The sequence below is a fragment of the Columba livia genome, chromosome 3 (assembly GCF_036013475.1).
Source record: "Columba livia isolate bColLiv1 breed racing homer chromosome 3, bColLiv1.pat.W.v2, whole genome shotgun sequence".
In the NCBI taxonomy this organism is placed as follows: domain Eukaryota; kingdom Metazoa; phylum Chordata; class Aves; order Columbiformes; family Columbidae; genus Columba; species Columba livia.
Window position 1 is genome coordinate 66,001,354 of NC_088604.1, and position 19,626 is coordinate 66,020,979.

Sequence of the window (19,626 nt, forward strand, 5' to 3'; positions counted from 1 at the left end):
TTTCAGTGTTGTTTGGGGGCTAAAAGAAGCAGACTAGTGTTAGTTCTTCTTGTGAGAGCTGCTTTTGGTGACCAGATAATAGTACAACTCAGCCAATGTAAATGCCTACTGTAGGCAAAGACCTGGGCATCTATTTACTTGTCTCGGAAGCTGAATACTTTTGAAAACTTTGTTCTTTCTCTTAACCTTTCTTTACATGCACCTGTCATAGTCTCTCTCATTCAACTTCTAGCTCCTAATGATGACTGTTAGATGTCTCTGAGACCTCTCTGTATGCGCTCTTGTTTTGAGGTAGGGTGACAAGTACAGTATGGAGGGCCCTAGGATGTCTGAATGATTTCTGGTGCCTTTCTTATGAAGTTTGGGTGCTGATTCATGTGCTGAAGGATGAATCTTAGCAGGTGAATGAGCAGCACAAATCTTGTACCACTCTTCTTTTCCTGCCCTCTGCCACATGGTGTTCTGTTTTTTAGTTCCCACCATTAACTTGTCATTATATTACTATCGGCCTTCTTGCTTTGGTGAATGATTAGTGCCTTGAATGGATCAGATGAAATGGCTTTATGTGCTGATAAGGTCAAGGTACTTAAGTGCCTGTGCCCATTTCTGTCTATCCATGATTGTGGCATTGGTGGAGTTATTGAATACCTCAAGAAAACTTCAGTAGCTAAATCAGACTTTGTCTTCAGCATTCCTGATTAGGTTCAATAGAGTGAAGACAAAAAAGATCGAATGTGAGTGTGAGACCTAGCATGGAAGGCTACATTCAACACCATTTTTCCTTAGTCTCTTGTTTCTAGGCACTGTCAGGTTTTAATCTGTCTTACCTCTGGCTTCCTTACGGATTAGTTTCTGAAGTTACTGCTCTGTTGATTGGTTGCCATACCTCAGGTTTGTTTGGATGGATAATTAATCAGATCAATTTTTGGTTGGTTAGTATTTCAGCTGCATATCTATTGTATAACATGTAGAACCTAGGAATGGGAATAACGTGGAAATTTTTCCTTTTTCTTTCCCACCCCCATTTGTTTCTGGAAAAGCAGGATCAGCAGAAGTCTTCTTTCACCTCGACTGTGTCAAGTGAAGCATCTTGTTCTATCTCCTCTCCTGAAAGCACTTTCAACTCCCAAGAGTCATCGTCTTCCCTGGTGTCCAAAGTGGTTTTTTCCGAGAAGCAGTCATGGCTTGACCTGGTTAGCTGCTCTGCCACAGAAGAGGGTGATCAGCCTTTAACCTTTTGCGTACAGATTCACTCTGATGAGCCGCCAGAAGTAGACTGTGGGGAAGCGGCAGAAAGCCAGGAGGTCCAGCTTTCCAAGCCCAGTGGTGGACCCCAAAACTCTTTTTTAGATCTTGATACATGTTGTCTGGCTGTGCCGGATGCAACAGGACAGAGATCACTAGCCAAAGGTGAGCCAATGAGAGGATATTTTTGTCTGCAGAGCGATACAATGTGGGAGTTCACAGGCTTTCCTCAACTTCCTTTTCCCTTCCTCCCTCTGTTTTCTTCGCTGAAGAGTATTTCAGTGGCACATAATGTAATAAACCAAACATTTCTTATAAATTAAATATGTACCTAGTGTCCAATTGGTAAGAACCTTTGCAGCTTTTCTCAAACTTTACCTCCATGTTAACATTATAGCCTGTATATAAAATCCTAACATAAACATATTTTTATTAGCTTTATTTCAATACAGCTGTCTTTTATTAGTTAAAATTAAATAAAAATTTTAAGAAAGTGTGTCACAGAATTAACACCCTGAGCAAAATGGCATACATAGGAAGTGGTGAACATGGGGTTATGTTAACCAAATTCTAAAACTAAAAGCAGTTGCGCTTACTTGCAATATATATTCCCTATTTGTTTCATTGGACTTCATTGTAATCAAGGGAAAATGGCTGCAACCCTGAATCAGAAAGCCCATTAAGACTGAATTTTATTTCAGCAAATGGGTATCTGCATAGGTTCTTACTACCAAAATCTACTGCTAAATTAAAAGGTGGCACAGTTCCAGAATTTGTCATTGTTGCTGTTAATACATCTCCTGCCATAGCAAAGCAACGTATCTTGACTTTTGGGCAAATTTGTTCCTTCCTGCATTAAGAGCAGCTGAAGCATAAGAGCTGTTTCTTGTGTACAATATATTGAAATGAGAAGATGCTCAGCATGCTGCATAGAGAGATAATGCATAAGGAAGCAATGATGTTCTTCTGCATCAGCTCTGGTCATATTTTTAAATCCTTGTACAGATTTGAAGAGAATACTTCGGTGTTGGAAGAGCAGTACATTGCAAAACAAAAGTCCATCCAAAAGCTCACGTTGAAGGAAATGCAGAAGTGGAAATAAACAGCACTGGCCTCATTTGGAACTTAGGGTATTTCTCTGTAGGTGAACTTGTCACTGAGTGAGAAGTGATAATGTAAGACACATAAGTTACATTGTCAGTCTACCAACGATTTCACCAATATTGACAGCCAGCACGCTTTTAGTTTGCCATTTTTTTATTATTTTAAAAGGAAAAAATAAAAGGAGCTAAGTACAGATTTTAGCAAAAGTGAAAATTAATTTCAGAGTATTTTGCACTCAGCTTCATTATCCATCTTCTAGGCTGCTCTGCTAGAGACTTCTGTAGCAATGAAAATAAGTAAGAATTAAAACTGATTAAGCAAATGTAGTATTCCTATGTGATGGAAAACTGTAGCTTTTTGAGAGAGATCCCATGGAATTGAATTCCCATAAGCCCTAGCTTTGCAGGCATTGAAAGGCTAGGGCTGGCAGAAATGGGATCTCTAATGAAAATGTCACAGAGACATAGTAAACTCCCTAAGAATTTCCTTCTCAAGCTAGTTGATAAGGCTGTGCACAAATACTGTGAGGTAAATTGAAATTGTGGCATAAAAGTTAGCTGTAAAACCTGACAGTTTACAATAATTAGTAAGAACACTGTTGTTAACTGGTGCAAAACAAGAAGACGTATCTCAATGATTTGCTAGTGCAGATTGTGTTATTTGCTTTATAATGCTTCTGAAGAGTGTGTTTCTGGCAGCTCATCATGGTTCAGAGAAATGGGATTGTATCCAGAAGGAGAAAGGTCCATCTTGCATTGGTATCTGTGCTGAAAGTACATGTTCTGTTTTTAAGCTGGCCCTGCTCTTGTCAGAACACTTATGTGATCTTTGAACCTGCTCTTCCTAGAACCATTATGTGTGTCCATACTCTCTTCTTCCCCTTGTGAGGACAGAAAAAATCTGTTACACGCTCTGCTTTGTGGCCACATGCTGCTTAGTAAAACCCCATGAGGATGTATTGGTTGTAGCTGATAGCATCCTAGAGCTGAGGTGAAAGTTTCAAGAACTGAAGAGTGCTTTTGTTGGCAAAAGTCAGAAACAGGAGGCCAGTCTGAGAAAACTTGGTGCCTAGAAGGAAGAAAGAGTAGCTGTGGCTTTGTAGGAAGGACTTATAATTAAAATAGAAAAATAGTGAAGAAATTTCAGTGATGAATTAAACAATGAAAGATAAGTTTCTGAGAGGTAAAGGGATGAATCTCTGTAAGGCAAAATACAGATTCAACTAAATGATCACGGATTATTTTTTCAGTGAAAATTGTTTAAAGAAATCTGCTAAGCAATTGTGTCTGGTGCAAGGAGATGTACAGTATTATATTTTTAACGACCTTTCCAGCCACTCTTAGTGGTGTATGACCATTTTCAGTGCTGCTTACTGCGGAGAGGTTACATACCAGAGAGTGAAGCAAAGATACAAAAAGGAGAGTTTAACAGTCTTCTCTTTTGAAAGGAGATCAGTATTAGGTTTCCATCTACTTTGTGGGAACATTTAATACTTCTGTGTTGCAGCTTGTTATATGCGCAGTGACAAAGGATTCAAAGCTGCCTGTGACACAAAGAAACTGAAAGGTGAACAAGAAATGGTTGAGAATACAAACAACTATCTGAGTACATACCCTGTATCCAGAAGCTAGACATGCTTTGCAGCCAGACTCCATTCTTTGCATTTCTTCTGGCAACCACTGGAACAAAACATATCTATGACCTACCAACATCATAATAAAAAACTATGATAATAAGAAGAAGCTGCAGAAACTGAGAGATTACTGTAAAAGCACAGCAATGGGTGTTTATATTTATTTAGGGATCTTCTACTGTAGCAATAGCATCATTCTTCCTTGCATTTTCTGAGGGTTTTATGATCATATGAAGTTGATGCATCTTGGCAAGGAATTCTTATGCTACCACTTCAAGTTTTTTTTATTTTACCTTAGCTCACAGTAGCTGGTAAAAGATCTGGTGTATGCCAGTATTCTGAAAAACCTGGAAAGCTTTTCAAACACCATGTGAATTTTATCTGTGTTGGTTTTGTGGGAAGGAGTTAGTTAAACAGGAGCTGGATAAAGTCAATTCCTTCTTTTCTCAGAACCGACATCCTCTTCCCCTCTGGAGTCTGCCTGTGCCACTAATAGCCAGAACAGATCTATTGGTGTGCTCTGGCTCCTTTGTTCCTTCTGCAAAAGTTGCAGAAAATGGCCAGATTGTGGCTGAGACTAGCCAAGAAGTATGCTTAAGGTGAGAACAACTGTGTAGAGAAACAACTGTGTTTGAATGATTATATTGTTTCTCATCAAAAAGACTTTAGAAATCACAGGGAAAACTATGGCATTATGGTTTTCTGAACTCTCTGAAAAAGAGATACTCATTTTATTTCCAGTTCAGTCACGGTTTATTAAAATGCCACCCCTCACTGCTGGGTTACAGTCAAGAGCATCTAACTGTTGGTGGTAACATAATTTTCTTGTTATTTTCTCCCACTCTCTCCTACCCTTAGCTCTGCATTTGCCAGTGAGGAGAGTCCCTAAGCTATGCCCTCCTAATTCAAATATTTCCTCTCTTTTCTATTCTGTGGGAAATGTGATTTCCCCAAGGTGTCATCATATCGCCATTGATAAGTCTGTTACCAGGTCAAAAGAGGTTTATTCCCCTCTCCTTCTCTTCTTGTCTATATGTTGGTCCATTGGCAAAAGAAATTTTGGCAGAATCAGAAACAGAGGTGTTGGCACAGTTACAAGAAGCTCATAAGAGTAACAAAGACAGGAGGAAGAAGCATATTATTATTATTATTATTATTATTATTATTATTATTATTATTATTTTTCCAGAACAAATACACAGTTGAAGAGCTGTGACATCTCGGAGGATGTGAGAACAAGCATTAACATTTCAGCTTAGATTTAGTAAGGAAGGTTCATTTGGAGGTGGTTTTCAATGCAAAGTGTTCTTTCTGCCAAACCTTACCAATTTATGTATCTTTACCACTGGAAAACAATCAGCTTGATTTTTCACAGCTGCTTTTTGAGTAGTTCTTGGTCATTTCACTTTTGTAGGTTTAAGGAGCATTAAAGCTGAGATTTCAGGCAGGTTCCTGTATTGCTGCTGCAACGCGGGGAGTCTCAGTACCTTAATGTCTCCTGCCTGTGGCAAGTTGGCCAACAGAATGGTGGAAGCTGAAAATTGAGGAGGTGAAGAGCTGGCATGGTGAACTTCTGGCAGCTTGTTCTTGTCTATGGTATCTCCTGTTAGCTAGAGGGAAATTCCAGATAAATGGCACTGAGCCACAAAATTGTGTTTTACTTCTCCTGAAACAGAATGTGTCAGAAGTTTTGACTTGCCTGAAATATTTTTTTTCCTCACCGCAACCTAGAAGGTCTCTTTCTCTTGAGTGTTAAAATATCTCAGGGCAGGCCTTCCGTTTTCATCAGGTCAGCACTGGTTCTTTTCCACTTTCCTGACTGTGGAGTTTGACAAAGTTAGAAGAGCTATACAATACTACAGATTTTTTCCAGAAGTGCTATGAAGCTTTAACAGGCTCCAAGGCTTGTGAGTGAATGGGATGGTTCAGGATCCCAGGAAGACTGATCCTTCCAGTGGCATCACTCAACAGAATTGCTTATAGTTGATGCTGCACATGTTCTCCTGTGTGCATGCATGCGCTCATAAATGCACACAATATCCTTCCACTGTTGCTGTTTGTTCCTCACCACTAATTCTTCAGTACGTCCTGAGAGAAAAATGAATGTATTTTATCTTTAACATAGGATGAGATAAAGAAGTGCTGTAGTAACATTTCAGTTTCCTAACTTGCATGCCTGAGATAGAAACTGCTTAGCTTGTAGAGTACTGGTGGAAAAGATAACTTGCAATATTATTTTTGAAGTGGCTTTGAATGTGCCTGATGTTAGCTGGGTGACCCAGCTGGAAAGACACACTCCAGAGCAGTGCTAGTGGGGCCTAACCTGTCCATATTATTAAGAATTTTTGTCATCAGAGTATATCTACCATAATAAACCTACCATAAATATATCTACCATAAATTTGGCATCACCAAGCATGCCAAACACATGCTTTTACTTTCTGACCTTGGCTCAGAGGAACTCAAGACATTGAAGGTAAAAGTCCAGATAGGTATCGGACAGTTTGGCCTTGATTTATAGAGGTTTATTGGCAGACATACTCTTTGTTGATAGCAACAGTATCTGCTTCTATAGAAAAATACAATCTTAAGGTACTGGTTTGTTATTTTTTAACTGTTTTGGGAGACTTTCACTGCTCATCAGTGTAAACAAAGATGGAGACAAAATTACTATATAACTAATATCTGGCTCTATACTAGCCTATAAGTTTTACTTAACTTTGTTTTCCAGCTGTTTCCTGAAATCCTGTTTAGCTGCCTCACTGTCACTTCTTAATTCACCCAATCTGAAGAATATGGCATATTTTTTCCCTCTGGAATTACTTGACCCTGATGAATTATTTGAGGATGTGAGTGGTGGAAGAACAAGCAATAGGAAAGGAGTTTAAGGTTACAGTCTTGAAAGAATGCAGGAGCTGAGTGCACATTGCTCATCAAGTGCTTCATCTTTTCCTGGACCAGCCTGACTTGGCTCCAACCTTTTCTATACCAAGTATAACTGTCCTCGTTACCTTTACCTATAAGTGCACAGAAGACATCAGAGTACTTATCATGGAAGAAGTGTGTTCAGTGAAGGTGTTTTCTCATGTTTGCTACTTTGTAACCGTTTTAGGACACTGAGGAGCATCATGAGTTAGCCTCAAAAAATATCCGGAGTGGAGATCTTATGTCCCTCATGGCTTGACTGTTTTTTAACTTGCTGGACAGGATAAATGCATTTTTTTTTCTTCTTATATACTCTTTCTTGGATATCTGATAAAGGTCAATTTATGTCTCAGAGTGATACAGTGTATAGTCCTGATGAGTGACCTCCACAGTAGAGTTGAGCCAGTCCTGTGAAGGAGCTGCTGATGAAACAAACAGCTGCTTCATCCCAAGAAAGCAGGCAGGAAGCCTGTTACAATGACGAGCCTCATGGCATGAGCCAACAGTTTTCAGGAAATACTGCTGCTGTGTATTATGACTTACACTTGCATTCTTTTTCTGTTTCCTGCAGCTTGTTAAATATACAACAGTTCTCCTTTTCCTCCTCCAGCACTGTATCAGTGTTGGAAGCTATGTTTAGTTCTTGTCAAGTTACAGCAGGCTTTTTATAACCACAAAGTAGTGAAAAAAAGGCCAGCAACACAATGAAGTCAAATATTTGGAGCATATCATAAACCTTTCATGTAACCTAAATATTTAGAAAGAACAGGGATGTAGGAGGATGCTGTACTTTTTAAAGCATGGAAAAGTTAAGGAGCAGCCTCCTGAGTGTGCTGACATGTTGGACAAGGCTTTTTGCTGCAGCATGAGTGAATGAAAGGACTTCCTTTTCTTCAGGAAATGTTTGCTGACTGAACATCATTTAGAAAAGTCAATGTTTAATTTTTCTGTAAAAGAAAAAAGTTCCCACTCAGTTTCACCAGCACATGGAGGACTGCAGTTGAGAACCACCACCACCCCTTTCCCCAGTGAAATAAAAAAAAATGTTATCCCAGTGGATCTCGAGGGACTTGTTAGCACCTTGAAAACACGAATAACTTTAAGATTTTCCTTTAGCAAACACTGAAGTAGAAAAGCTTGCAGTGTGGACTGAGGGACGAGAAGCGAGTTGTGCAGTCTGTTGCTGAAAATGGCCTTCTGCCAAAATCCGCCTATATATGCCAGGTATATTTTTAGTCTGTGCCTGATCATTTTTAAGTTGTTTTATTCTGAAAATGTCTTTACTTCAATTTTTACCTTATTTTGTGCTGTTTCATTCTCAGCTGTTTACTAGCTTCTCCTTTTTTGTCCTCTCTGTCATGGAAGATGGTTCTGCAGCTTGGAAGCTGTCAGAATAATTAAGGTGGAGATAAGCAAGGTTTTGTTGTGAGGTACCACAGGAAAATTGTGTGCCACCATCTGTGAAACTCAGGAGTTAGGTACCCAAAGGGTTCCTGCTTTAATCCATTTTCTAGGGACCTTTTCTCTGGGCCCCTAAAGTGTTCCTATATTTCATTGCATTGCTTAATTTTTTAAACTCCAGTTTCAATAATTACCAAAACCTGGCATGAATTGGTACACCAAATAGAATTTGATCCATCAGTTGCCAAGCAGAAATGTAATTCACCATATGCAGCATGTAAGGAAGGGTGAATGAGTGTAGATGTAATCAAAGTTGTTTTCATTCAAATGTAGCATTACTAATAGTTGTTCAAAGTCTGTGATACACTCGGAGCACTAAAGCAGCACTCTGTCAGTGGAAATATGTGCTCATATCTATTTGGATCACAACCTGGTTCTTAAAAACATTTGAGTTTTGTAGTATGTCTTTTTCGTATACATTATTACCCTATAAATTACCCCTGAAATTGTCATTGTTTTGAACACTAATATTACTTTTTACTTGACTAAGAGCCTTACTGATGCCTGAACTTCACATTTCTGCTGTCTGCTGCCATATTCATATTCTTGTACCCAATTTATTATTTTCTTTGCAGATCAGGAAAAATGTGATGATGATGAGATGGAGCGACTTTACAAGTCATTAGAACAAGCAAGCCTGTCTCCCATTGGTGATCGTCGGCTTTCAACAAAGAAGGAACTTAGGAAGTCATTTATCAAACGCAGCAAAAACCCCTCCATTAATGAGAAGCTCCACAAAATTCGAATGCTAAACAGCACATTAAAGGTGAGGTCACAGAGCCAGCCAAGGAAAAGCCTGGGAGAAATAAATGGTTTGGCTGAAAAAAGCAGCAAGACTAGACTTCAGCCAAACTCTAATTACATATATACTTAAAGCCCCAGAGAATTTGGTTAAGTTTTTCAAACTGTTTTCTACTTCATTCTGAATACTGATCTGTGTTTTGTTGTTCAATTTGAACTGAAAGCAGATGCAATAGTTCAGAAGGGACTCTTTTTGCAGAAGTTCCAGCCCATTTGAAAAATTTAATAAAGCAAGCTTTTCTTAGTTAGCTGGACAACTTGCAAGCTCAGCTGAATGCACTAAACAGGGGAGCCTTAAAGTAAGAGCAAAGTACATTGATGATAAAGGACATGAAAACGACCCTGAACCAAAAAAAGTTTTCCTTATGTGATTATTGGAGAATGTAGAGGATGTGCCAAAGCTATTGTAAAGACCTCCTGTAACTAAAGTATTTTTAATAACAAAAGCATCCTGCTTTTATGTTAGAAATGTATCATGAAGTGGAGGGGTGGAGGGCTTCAGGAGACGTTCCATGAAAGGGCCAGTAAATCTGTATGGAATATGGGGATTTATGAGGCTGTTTACTCACCAACATCAAGTGTCACAGGATTTCAAAGCCTGCTTCTGAATGGCACTAAGGGAAACAGAAAGTTTAACTCCAGTATCTATAAACTGTAATGAGAACAAAGAATAAGTGCAAACCTGGGGCTTCACTTCTTTTTGTATGCATTAGAGACAGGAATTGAGTATCTTATTTCAAGTGTGTCTCTTCGGCTTCTGGCACTGTAAGCTGCAGAAATGCGTGCCAGAACTTCTCCTATCAGCACAATCATTTATTTGATTATTGGTTGCAAGGGGAGGCTTGGCTTTTGCACCCTGGCCCATTTAAAAATTCCTGAAGATACAGTTGAAAAGAGAAGTGGGAATAATAGGCATTCTCCCTGGATCTGTGTGAGACCTGGTGAAGTCTTTCCTCAAGTAGCAGAGTCTTCAGAACTGACTATAACAATATCAGCAACAAAGTGAGCCCATCATATAACAGAAAGTTAGTTTAAAAATTACGCTTATTTTATGGGATAGGAGGCTAAATATAGAAACATATTGCAAAGTGTTCCCTGAGAGGAGCCTTCCTAATAAATCTAAGAACCAGTTAGTACAAAGTTAGTACAAAATGGAATAATATCTTATGGGACAATCAGTTTCATTCATATGGAGTTGAATGGAAGCCTTACTGGTAGACATGAGCAAAGAGGACAGCTTTGCATTGATTTAGCATGGGAGTATTGTGTAAGTTGTGATTAGCAGTATTTTTAAGCCTAGGCTTGTCTGACACTTCTCTTTAATATTGAAAAATCATTTTTGGAGTGTTCTGGATGTGTAAAATGTGTTGTTGTGTTTTTGTTTTTTTTTTTTTTGTTTTTTTTTTTTTTCCCTTAAACTAAGAAATTGGAGTATTGTCAAGACAAATATAATGCAGACGTTTTCTCACAGACACAAACAGAGTTCTATACACAGCAGTGTTTAAGTTAGCCTGTCTGAAACACAAATGCCTGCAGTGGGAAAGTGCCATATTCTTTAAATCAGTGAGTTTATGTGCCTTTAAAGTAAAATTTGTTAGCATATAACATGAGACATTAGATAATTGGAAATGATCTACTGGAAATTTAAAAATCAGGAAAGTTTTGTGTCTGATCCATATTTACTCTGCTTTAATTAAAAACCTGTTAATTTGAAAAGTGATTTATGCAAGATTCAGTATAATTAGAATTTCAGACTTTTGACTCCACATCTTTAACAACAGATTAATGATGCTGCCACAATATATCATTAAGAAAACATGTTCTGGATAGTTTGGAAGAGAGAGAAGCTGTGTGCAAATACATCCCAGGCTTAATGAATGTGGGAAATAGATTCAGTGGTATAGGACAAATTCCATGGCACGGCTTTTTGCCACCAAGTTTGTCCACTGCAAATACTCTTATCTTCCTTCTTACCTCCCTATCTCCTCTTCTTCTCTTAGGCTAGCTGCACATATCTCTTGCATCAATGCCAGAAGCCCTCTTACAAGGGCTGGCACTAGGTCTTTAAGGTAGGATCTCTGTAAACCAACAGTTTAAAAAGATTTGTGTTTAAAAAGTGGCTCAGGTATCACAGGGATTAGAGTAGCTCATAGTTCAAAGTAATAGTGGGATATGGATGTGTAAACAGCCAATTGCTAGTATTATGAAGTGAGTGTTGTGAATGTGTGGGGGTATTTTTAAGGTGTTTTCAAGGCAGTCACTAGCACAGTGTGTCCTCGGGTATAATGAAACTGGTGGCAGCAGGAGATGGTTAGAGATATTCCATTACTTTCATACACAAACAGGGTGGGGTATGGAGCCAGGCAAAAGCAGTAAAGGTTTGTTAGTGTAGCATGGTGCCTCCATTAAGAAACTGTAGCTGCTAATTAGGGCTTCCTTATCCTGTGGTCCACTGCATGGGTAGGCAATAAGGGCTGGAAAAGCAAAGTGGTTCATTGTGTCAGAAAATGTGAAGACATCAATTAATATAAATATCTGAAAGGAATATGTAAAGAAGAGAGAGACAGGTTTTATTCAGTGATACCCAGTTGTAGAACCAGAGATGCCAGACACAAACTGAAACACAGGAGGTTCCATTGGAACATCAAGAACCACTTTTTCACTGTGAGGTTGACCAAGCACTGGCAGAGGTTGGCCAGAGAGGCTGAAGAGTCTCTATCCTTGGAGATATTCAAAAGCCATACAAACATAATCCCAGACAGCCTGCTTGAGGAAGAAGTTTGGACCATGGGACCTTCAGAGATCCCTTCCATCTTCAAGCATTCTGTGATTCTTGAACATAAAGGGTCTCAGTGTTCCTGTATCAGTGACTGTTCTTGTCTTACAATTGAACCAGGGTGCCTGCAATATATAGTCTGAGTTGCTTTTGTCTAAAAGTAAAGACAAGATTTATTAGTAGTAGCTGGTGGTAGATGTATTAGCAGCAACATGTACTCTAGCCACGCTACTGCCATTGCATGGCTCATCTCCAAAATAGTTTTCTGTCTAGCTCCCAGAGAAGAGACATTTCTAATGTGATCAGGGAATAAGTACTTTTTGAGAAAGTTGGAACTGATATGAGTTACAGAAATAAATGCCATTGTGTCTAGTTTCATGCAAGTACTAACTTACGAGATAGCATAACAATGTCTAATTTTCACATGAATTTTCTTTCATGAAGTTTTGCTGAGAACCCCATAAAATAAAAAATCTACATTAAATCATAATATTGCCTTCAACTGGGATGAATTTCTGCTGTGGACTTACCTTTGATCTGCCTTCTAAATAAGGGAACAAGTTGCCAGGAGGGTGAATAATTTGCTCTCTTGTTGTGAGATAGTTTTCTAATGTTCTCTGTGTGTTTTTGTTATGGACAATGAGCCTGACAGTTTCTGTGGGAAATAATCACTTGTTCTCTTCCTAGTGTAAAGAACATGACCTGGCCACAATTAACCAGTTGCTAGAGGACCCAAAATTGACAGCAATGAAGTACAGAGAATGGAGGAACACAAACATCATGCTGGTTCAAGACATTTATCAGCAGCAGGAGGTCCAGGACATGTCCACAGAGAACAGTGAGGAGCAAGAGGTGACTCCACAGCCTATTGCTGAAAGTGCTGTCTGAGGCCATGGTTCAATGGGTCATGGCAAGATTTTTCCCTACGAGTCTTCATGTACAAGCACCTTAAACTGCTACATTTTGATGTTTGTTTTCCAAGTGTTCTTTGAAAGGAAAACAAGCTCTTCTCCAAAGCTTTAATTCTTCTTGCAAAACTTACTTCATGTCAAAAGGGTGAATCCCCCAAATTCAAAAAGGATGCCTGAACCTGGGCTGCATATCCAAGAAGACTTTTTTATGAAGCAGCTAAGAAATGTTTTTCCATCTTTGGAGACGTAAATCAAATATGTCTAACTCCTGGAAGTTTTACAGAACTGCGTAATATGTACTGTATAAAAGTGAGATCCTTGTAGTTGCTTTAGCCATGTAACTTACAGTTAAAGGAAGCTAAAACAATGCCAACAGGATATTGTCTACTCTCTACCTTTTTACCCTGTAAGATAACCTGATGTATGAATTTTCATCTCTACATTCATTCACATTCACTTTAAACTGAGTCAAATAGAATAGCAATTATGCATGAGTTTATACTACAGACAGCTGTCAGGCACCCAGTTTGTGCTTTGCCTGATGTTTTATGGGTTTCGAACTTATTTATGGACGAGATCAAGGTACTGTTCTTTCTACATGAAGAAGAGAAGATCTCTCAACGTTCGCTAACATGTAATTTACTCTTCAGTGAGGCAGCTAATGCTTCAACAAGTTTCAACTTTTCTTATGGACTTGGTAGAATTCCTTGTAAGATTATTTTCCTCTCTTATTTTTGACGATGTTGAGTATATAAGGTACAAATTCACCCCAGTTTCCTACTTAGGAAGATGATCAAGTTCACAAGGCAAAAGCTAAATAATTAAATTCCTGATGTGGACCTGAAGGTGTAAAACATAGCTGCAAATATTTTTGTAAATATACATAATTTTATGGCTTATATGAATGTGACTATGTACTGTATATATGTTTTATTTATATATTTATATATGCTGAATTTTCTAATGTAGATAGGCATGCATGGACCAGACCCACCCAGATGTGAGTGCTTGCAGGTGGACTTGAAATGCTTCTTTGTTTTTTATTCCATTATGAATCACAGTAATGGCTCTACAACTGAGACTATCCTCAGACATCTGCTGTAACTTTTTCTTCTGTCTTTCTAGCTTTGAGATTTAGATGAAGAAAATCCATACAATTTAGGGCAGGAAAATAAGTTTTCTAGAATGTTTCAAGATTTCTCTTTGGACAAACAAAAATAAGTATGTTAAGAGGTTTTGCTTCAGGACCATAACTCTTTGATTTCATTGTCCTCAGCACAAGGTTGGTTTTTTTTTTTTTTTGCCTTCCCATCTTCTGCGTGTGTACAAGTATGGGTAAGTTTGCAGAGTGCTGAATTTTGAAAGGCGAGAGTTAGCCCACCATTCTCAAATTAATGCCACTATAGGAACTGTGACAACTGGCACTTCTGTTGGCTGTTTCATGAAGATATTCTTTGTCATTAGTTTTCAACACAGTTTATCTTTTAAAGCAAAATACACTATACAGATGCAGCCGTATTTACCTGTCTTTATACATTACGTGTTTTTTCATAGCTTGACTGAGGAAAAAAAAAGTTTATAGTGTTAGTGGGAACGTGTGAAACCTTTTCTACCTATGTAGTGACAAATTTGACTGTAGATACTGCATTTTTAACCCTCAGCAGCTTTTCTTGTAAAATAGAGACTTGGAATTGTGTTCCAATGCATCCTAAGATTACAGGTAAGCCTATGTTGAGTGTGAAAACTGAGGAGCAGGCAATAAACTAGAAGAAAGGGGAAAAATGTAGATTCCTTTGCTACAGGCTTTAATGGCAGAGAGTCAGGGGAAATGAGGGCTGGTTGAATGCAGAAGCAGAGCTATGCTTGGGGATAGCATCACTTCCTCAGGTATAAAAAGGTTTAGGAGTGTGAGGGTAAGGACTAGTGTTGGGTCAGAACTTAATAATTTGGGCGAGTCTGCTGCTGGGGAACAAATGTTAGCTGAGACCTGGAAGTTGGTGACAATGAAAATTGGGAGTGTAGGGATTAATCTACTTGATCCATCTCAGACAAAACTACCTGGGGCTAAATCACTGATAAATAACGAAGGTTCAGATTGCGTGTACGTTTTCTTTTGCGAGTGTGAGTTTCTCATGAAACAAAGTGTGTAAACACCATTTTTCTTCAAAAGCATCTTCACTTAAGCATGTGCTTGTTTTTAAGACCTAAGTGACCTGTTGAACTGGGACAAACAAGTCAGTGCCTTGCAGTTGTGAGCAAAGTCTTAGTCACCTCTGTTTGCTGAAGTAGATTTGCACTATACAAAGGAAAGCATTACATGGCCTTCACGTGCTGTGTTGGCTCTTTTCACATGATGCTTGTATAAGCGTAGACAAAACAGGTTTCCCAAATATAGAGACTGACCTTGAACTGCCCAAACTCCACTATTGGTTTTGACACATTATGTAGCCCAAAATAGCTTTAAATTACTCTTTCCAATGGTCAGTAGATACTTCTTAATGAACTACTGAGGTTTTGGAAACCTCCTGAGGATGGGCTGTATCATCCTCTTAGAAAAGAACACAAAATTCTTGAATGGGGTTACTTTAATGCAGTTATTATTTTAGCAAAATTCTGTGTGTTCAAGAAAAAAAAATGTATGGCTTTTATGCACGTGCAGTGCTGGGAGCCTATCTCCTTTCTCTTTAGCTAATATTTAGAACTGAAGCAAATGGAAAATGTGTGAAATGAAAACTGTAGAAAACAAGATGAATTTTCCAGCATTGCTGATTTATGTGAACATTTTGAGCTGGTGCTGGATGCATCAGAAGGGGCTGCGCAGCAATGTGAAAGCCTTGGTCGGAGCAAGAAGTTTGCACAAGCTGTCAGCTACAGCTTGTGGATGCAGCAGGGACCAACCTCGGCAAGAGAAACTTGGACAATTCTGTGCTTTGCTCAGTGATACTTCGGGTATCTAGGGGAATCTGAATTTGGAAGGCCTGCACCATTGTTTCATAGTGCAGGGAAACTGTGCATCCCTAGTGAATGTCCAGAAGTCTTTAACCATCTGCGTCATGGGACTTGTTTTATGTACTTTTTCAGGACAAAGTGTGTGTGCATGCACATGAGCACATGCAGAACTATTCCTTTGTCAGTAAAGCCTTTTGGTATTCATGCTAAGTCCAGCTATGCATATTGTGGAGTAACTTAATGACAATACCTAATTTCAGCTGTTTCTGTAGCCTGTCTCTGGTGGCTTTTCTGGCAATTGAATCTCTCTGTTTTGGCAGAGTAGATCTCACAAGCTACTAGAATGAGGTGGGATCACATTTTCTTTCCTAAGATGGGAGACGTTTCATGTGGGGACTGTGAATTCTGTGAATTGTTTCTGGATCTACTTCTGATTATTTGCTCAGTACTGGGTTTTACCTGAAACAGGAATAAACAAGGATAAATAATCTGTTGTAAATTTCAGAATGTAAAATTTTTTCCAACTAGGAAAAAATATGGGCATGCTACATCTATTTTGTGAGCCTGTAAGCTTAAATGTCTATAACAGATTTAATATAAAAACTTTTTTTTTTTAAAAAAAAAAAAACTATGAGTAGTAAGGGACTTCATGTAAGCATACTTCTTTGTTAAGGAACTCCATGTGCTGTGGTTGAAGTTCGGGGTTTGGGCTTTTTTGGTTTTGTTTTGTTTGATGGTACAAAGTGACCAATCACAATGAGGGCCTGGCTTTACTTCATTTATATGAGACATCTCTTTTTGTTAACAGGAAGCCAAAGTGGTTTTCTTGTAGCAGGAGAGCCAAAGTGGTATTTCCTGTTTTGTGTGGGGCATTTCGAAGCAGCAGACATTTTACATTGTCAGTCAGCATTTCCTTGATGGCTCAAAGATTTATCCTATTTTGGTCTGCTGCAAGATGTCACATTCTTGCATTTTTAAGAACTGGCTTCGTCATTAACTAAAACAAAAATTGAGGAGAAAAAAGGAAAAGGAAAAACAGAACAAAAAAGGCTCTCGGCTAAGATCAGGCTGAAATTCTTGTCTTTCTGCAGAAGTGTAACGGGAGCCAAGCTTGCCTAAAACTAGGCATTTCAACATTGAAAAAAAGATTTTCAGGTGTTGAGTTGAGTGCTACATTCCTTGGAATTTGCTATAGGAGAAGTTCCAAGACCTGTCTGCTCTGGAAAAATGAATCTTTTTTCCAATTTATTTTTTCTTGATAAAAATCTGAAGGGGAATAGTTTATCATCTGACAGAAAGTTAAAAATTAAATAAGTATGTAATTCATTGATAGTTCATCAACCTTGATGTATTAGCTTGAAATTATTGACTTCAGATGCCTCAGCCTTTAATGCAGAAAATTCATTTCTTTTGGAAATGATTGTAGCTACCAGTGTCTGAGGCTTATGTACCCCATGTGGCCTGCAAGATGTCCATTTTGAGGATGTAGGGGTATGGCATTTTTATAGGGCAAATAGCTTATGTCATCGTACCACAGATTAGGAACTATGTAAACTCTAATACTCCCTTAATCCTAGGTGCTTTAGGACCTACCCAGATTATTCTGACTCTTGAAGTTGCTTATGGCAGTTTAACCTTCTCCCACCTAAAAATAAAGGCCATGTGAAAACATCTCCCATTCTCATGTGAAGAGAAACTCACACTAGTCTAGCAAAGATTCAGGTAAGTCACTTTATTTATGAACGTTTAGCAAAACAAATCACCTGGTGAAATGTCCTATGTGCATACTAATAGCAGTGCTCTTGTGCAAAGATTTAGTTCTGAGGACAGATCAAAGAAGAAATGGGCGATGTCTATTCCATTACCCTCTGCGTAGCCAGGGGAAGCCATACACAGAGGAGTATTTGCAAGGTTATCTGTTAGGCAGGGACAGGGCCTGCCGCACCATGAAGATATATAGGATCCCAATTTGGTATTTTATCTATTTTTTTTTCACTGGTTTCAAACTCAAAGCACAATGTTTGCACTCAGCGCTGCCTTTTTACTGCTTGTTGCCCACACATGTGACTTGATTTTAATGGAATGACACACACATCTTGCAGAATGAGAGCCTTATGTTTGCACTTGTCAATTAAACACCGAAATGAGAGAATATTTTGCTCAGCCTTTTTTTCACTTTTCACTGTATATTTTTCTGTTTACTCCTCTATATTAAAATAAGGATTTGCTCATTCTTTAAACAAACAATTTCCTCTTGGGACTAATGTTACTATTAAATTGAATAATCTGGAACCAGGAAGAATCAATGAATGGTTTGACTGAGGAATGCCTTCCACTGGTTGGCAATGTAATTTTTGAAACTGCTGTTATATTAATTGGTTGCTATAGCCATCCTGAAGGAAGAATGGTCCCTTCTGACAAGTATGGGACATTGTTTGATTTTTTTTTTTTTTAAATTTATTTTTTCTTTTTTTTAGCTCCCAGAACTGCCTGTTTCAATCAAAAGACAGTTGGGATCTTTTTCAAAAGAGTTTCAGTTTAGCTGGACAGGCCAGCCAGATAGCAGCACTATGAAGGCGTGTTTCCTGAGCAATGATATTGTCTAAGTTGGGGTTGTCAAACTCATTTTCACTGGGGACCGTATCAGCCTCACAGTTGCCTTCAAAAGGCTGAAGGTAATTTTAGGACTGTATACAGGTAGTTACATTTATACAGTCCTAAAATTACATTCTGCCCTTTGAAGGTAACCGTGAGGCTGATGTGGCCTCCAGTGAAAATGAGTTTGACACCACTGGTCTAAGGGATTGGCTGCCCTGAAGAAAGACTGTCCCTGTCCCCCTCTGTTCCCCTAATCTTCTACATGCTCCCACTGCTTGCCTCAGGCTAATCTGCTCATCATTTGGCACCTCTGTCAGCTCAACTGAGTCAGACAGCAAGGAACAGATACAGCAAGCTGGATAGTTGTCTACTGACACGATGAATAAAATTGGCTTATGCAGAGGTTCAGTGCCTACCAGAGCCCTCACAAGGGAGGCAACTGGATTGTGAAGGCAGAAGCAGAAGGAAGAAGAGCTGTGTAAGTAGGAGGGAAGAGAATGACCTCTTCCTTGTAGGAGCAGACCATTAGCTTGACTCTGCTTCCCACAAAGATATAGCTTCACTTTCACCAAATGATGATTTCCCTTTTTCCCCCCTGCCAACACATGGTTGTGAAGACAACCTGAGGGAACAGTTTTCGTGTGGGTTTTACAGTGATCTCAGCCTGTGCTCTTGCTTTCATAGAATCATTGAATCATTTTAGTTGGAAGAAACCCATAAGATCATCAAGTCTAACCATAACCTAACTCTAACGCTAAACCATGTCCCTAAGAACCTCCTCTACATGTCTTTTAAACACCTCCAGGCATGGTGACTCAACTACTTCCCTGGGCAGCCTGTTCCACTGTTTCACAACCCTTTCCATGAAGAAATGTTTCTTAATATCCAATCTGAACCTCCCCTGACACAACTTGAGGCTATTTCATCTCATCCTATCGCTTGCTACTTGGGAGAAGAGACCAACACCCTCCAAGCTAAAACCTCCTTTCAGGTAGTTGTAGACAGCAATAAGGTCTCCCCTCAGCCTCCTTTTCTCCAGGCTAAATAGCCCCAGTTCCCTCAGCTGCTCCTCATAAGACTTGTCTTCCAGACCCCTCATCAGCCTTGTCACCCTCCTCTGAATTCTCTCCAGCACCTCCACATCTTTCCTATAGTGAGGGGCACGAAACTGAACACAGTATTCAACTTGGGGCCTCACCAGCACTGAGTACAGTGTGATGATC

General features: G+C 39.0%; 1 protein-coding gene across 19 annotated transcripts in view; it reads left to right on the top strand.

The window, feature by feature from the left end:
- IPCEF1 (interaction protein for cytohesin exchange factors 1) overlaps nt 1-17,957 on the top strand; it is a 76,152-nt gene extending 58,195 nt beyond the window's left edge. For 16 of the 19 annotated variants that reach the window (XM_065057361.1, XM_065057357.1, XM_065057358.1 and 13 more), the window contains 3 exons: nt 1,041-1,410; nt 8,944-9,134; nt 12,633-17,957. In XM_065057361.1, coding sequence (XP_064913433.1) covers nt 1,041-1,410; nt 8,944-9,134; nt 12,633-12,833 — 762 coding nt within the window. In that variant the 3' untranslated portion in view covers nt 12,834-17,957. The remainder of the gene's footprint in view (nt 1-1,040; nt 1,411-8,943; nt 9,135-12,632) is intronic. The other 3 variants (XM_065057363.1, XM_013368733.3, XM_065057364.1) reach the window with 1 other exon arrangement.
- The last annotated feature ends 1,669 nt before the right edge of the window (nt 17,958-19,626 follow it).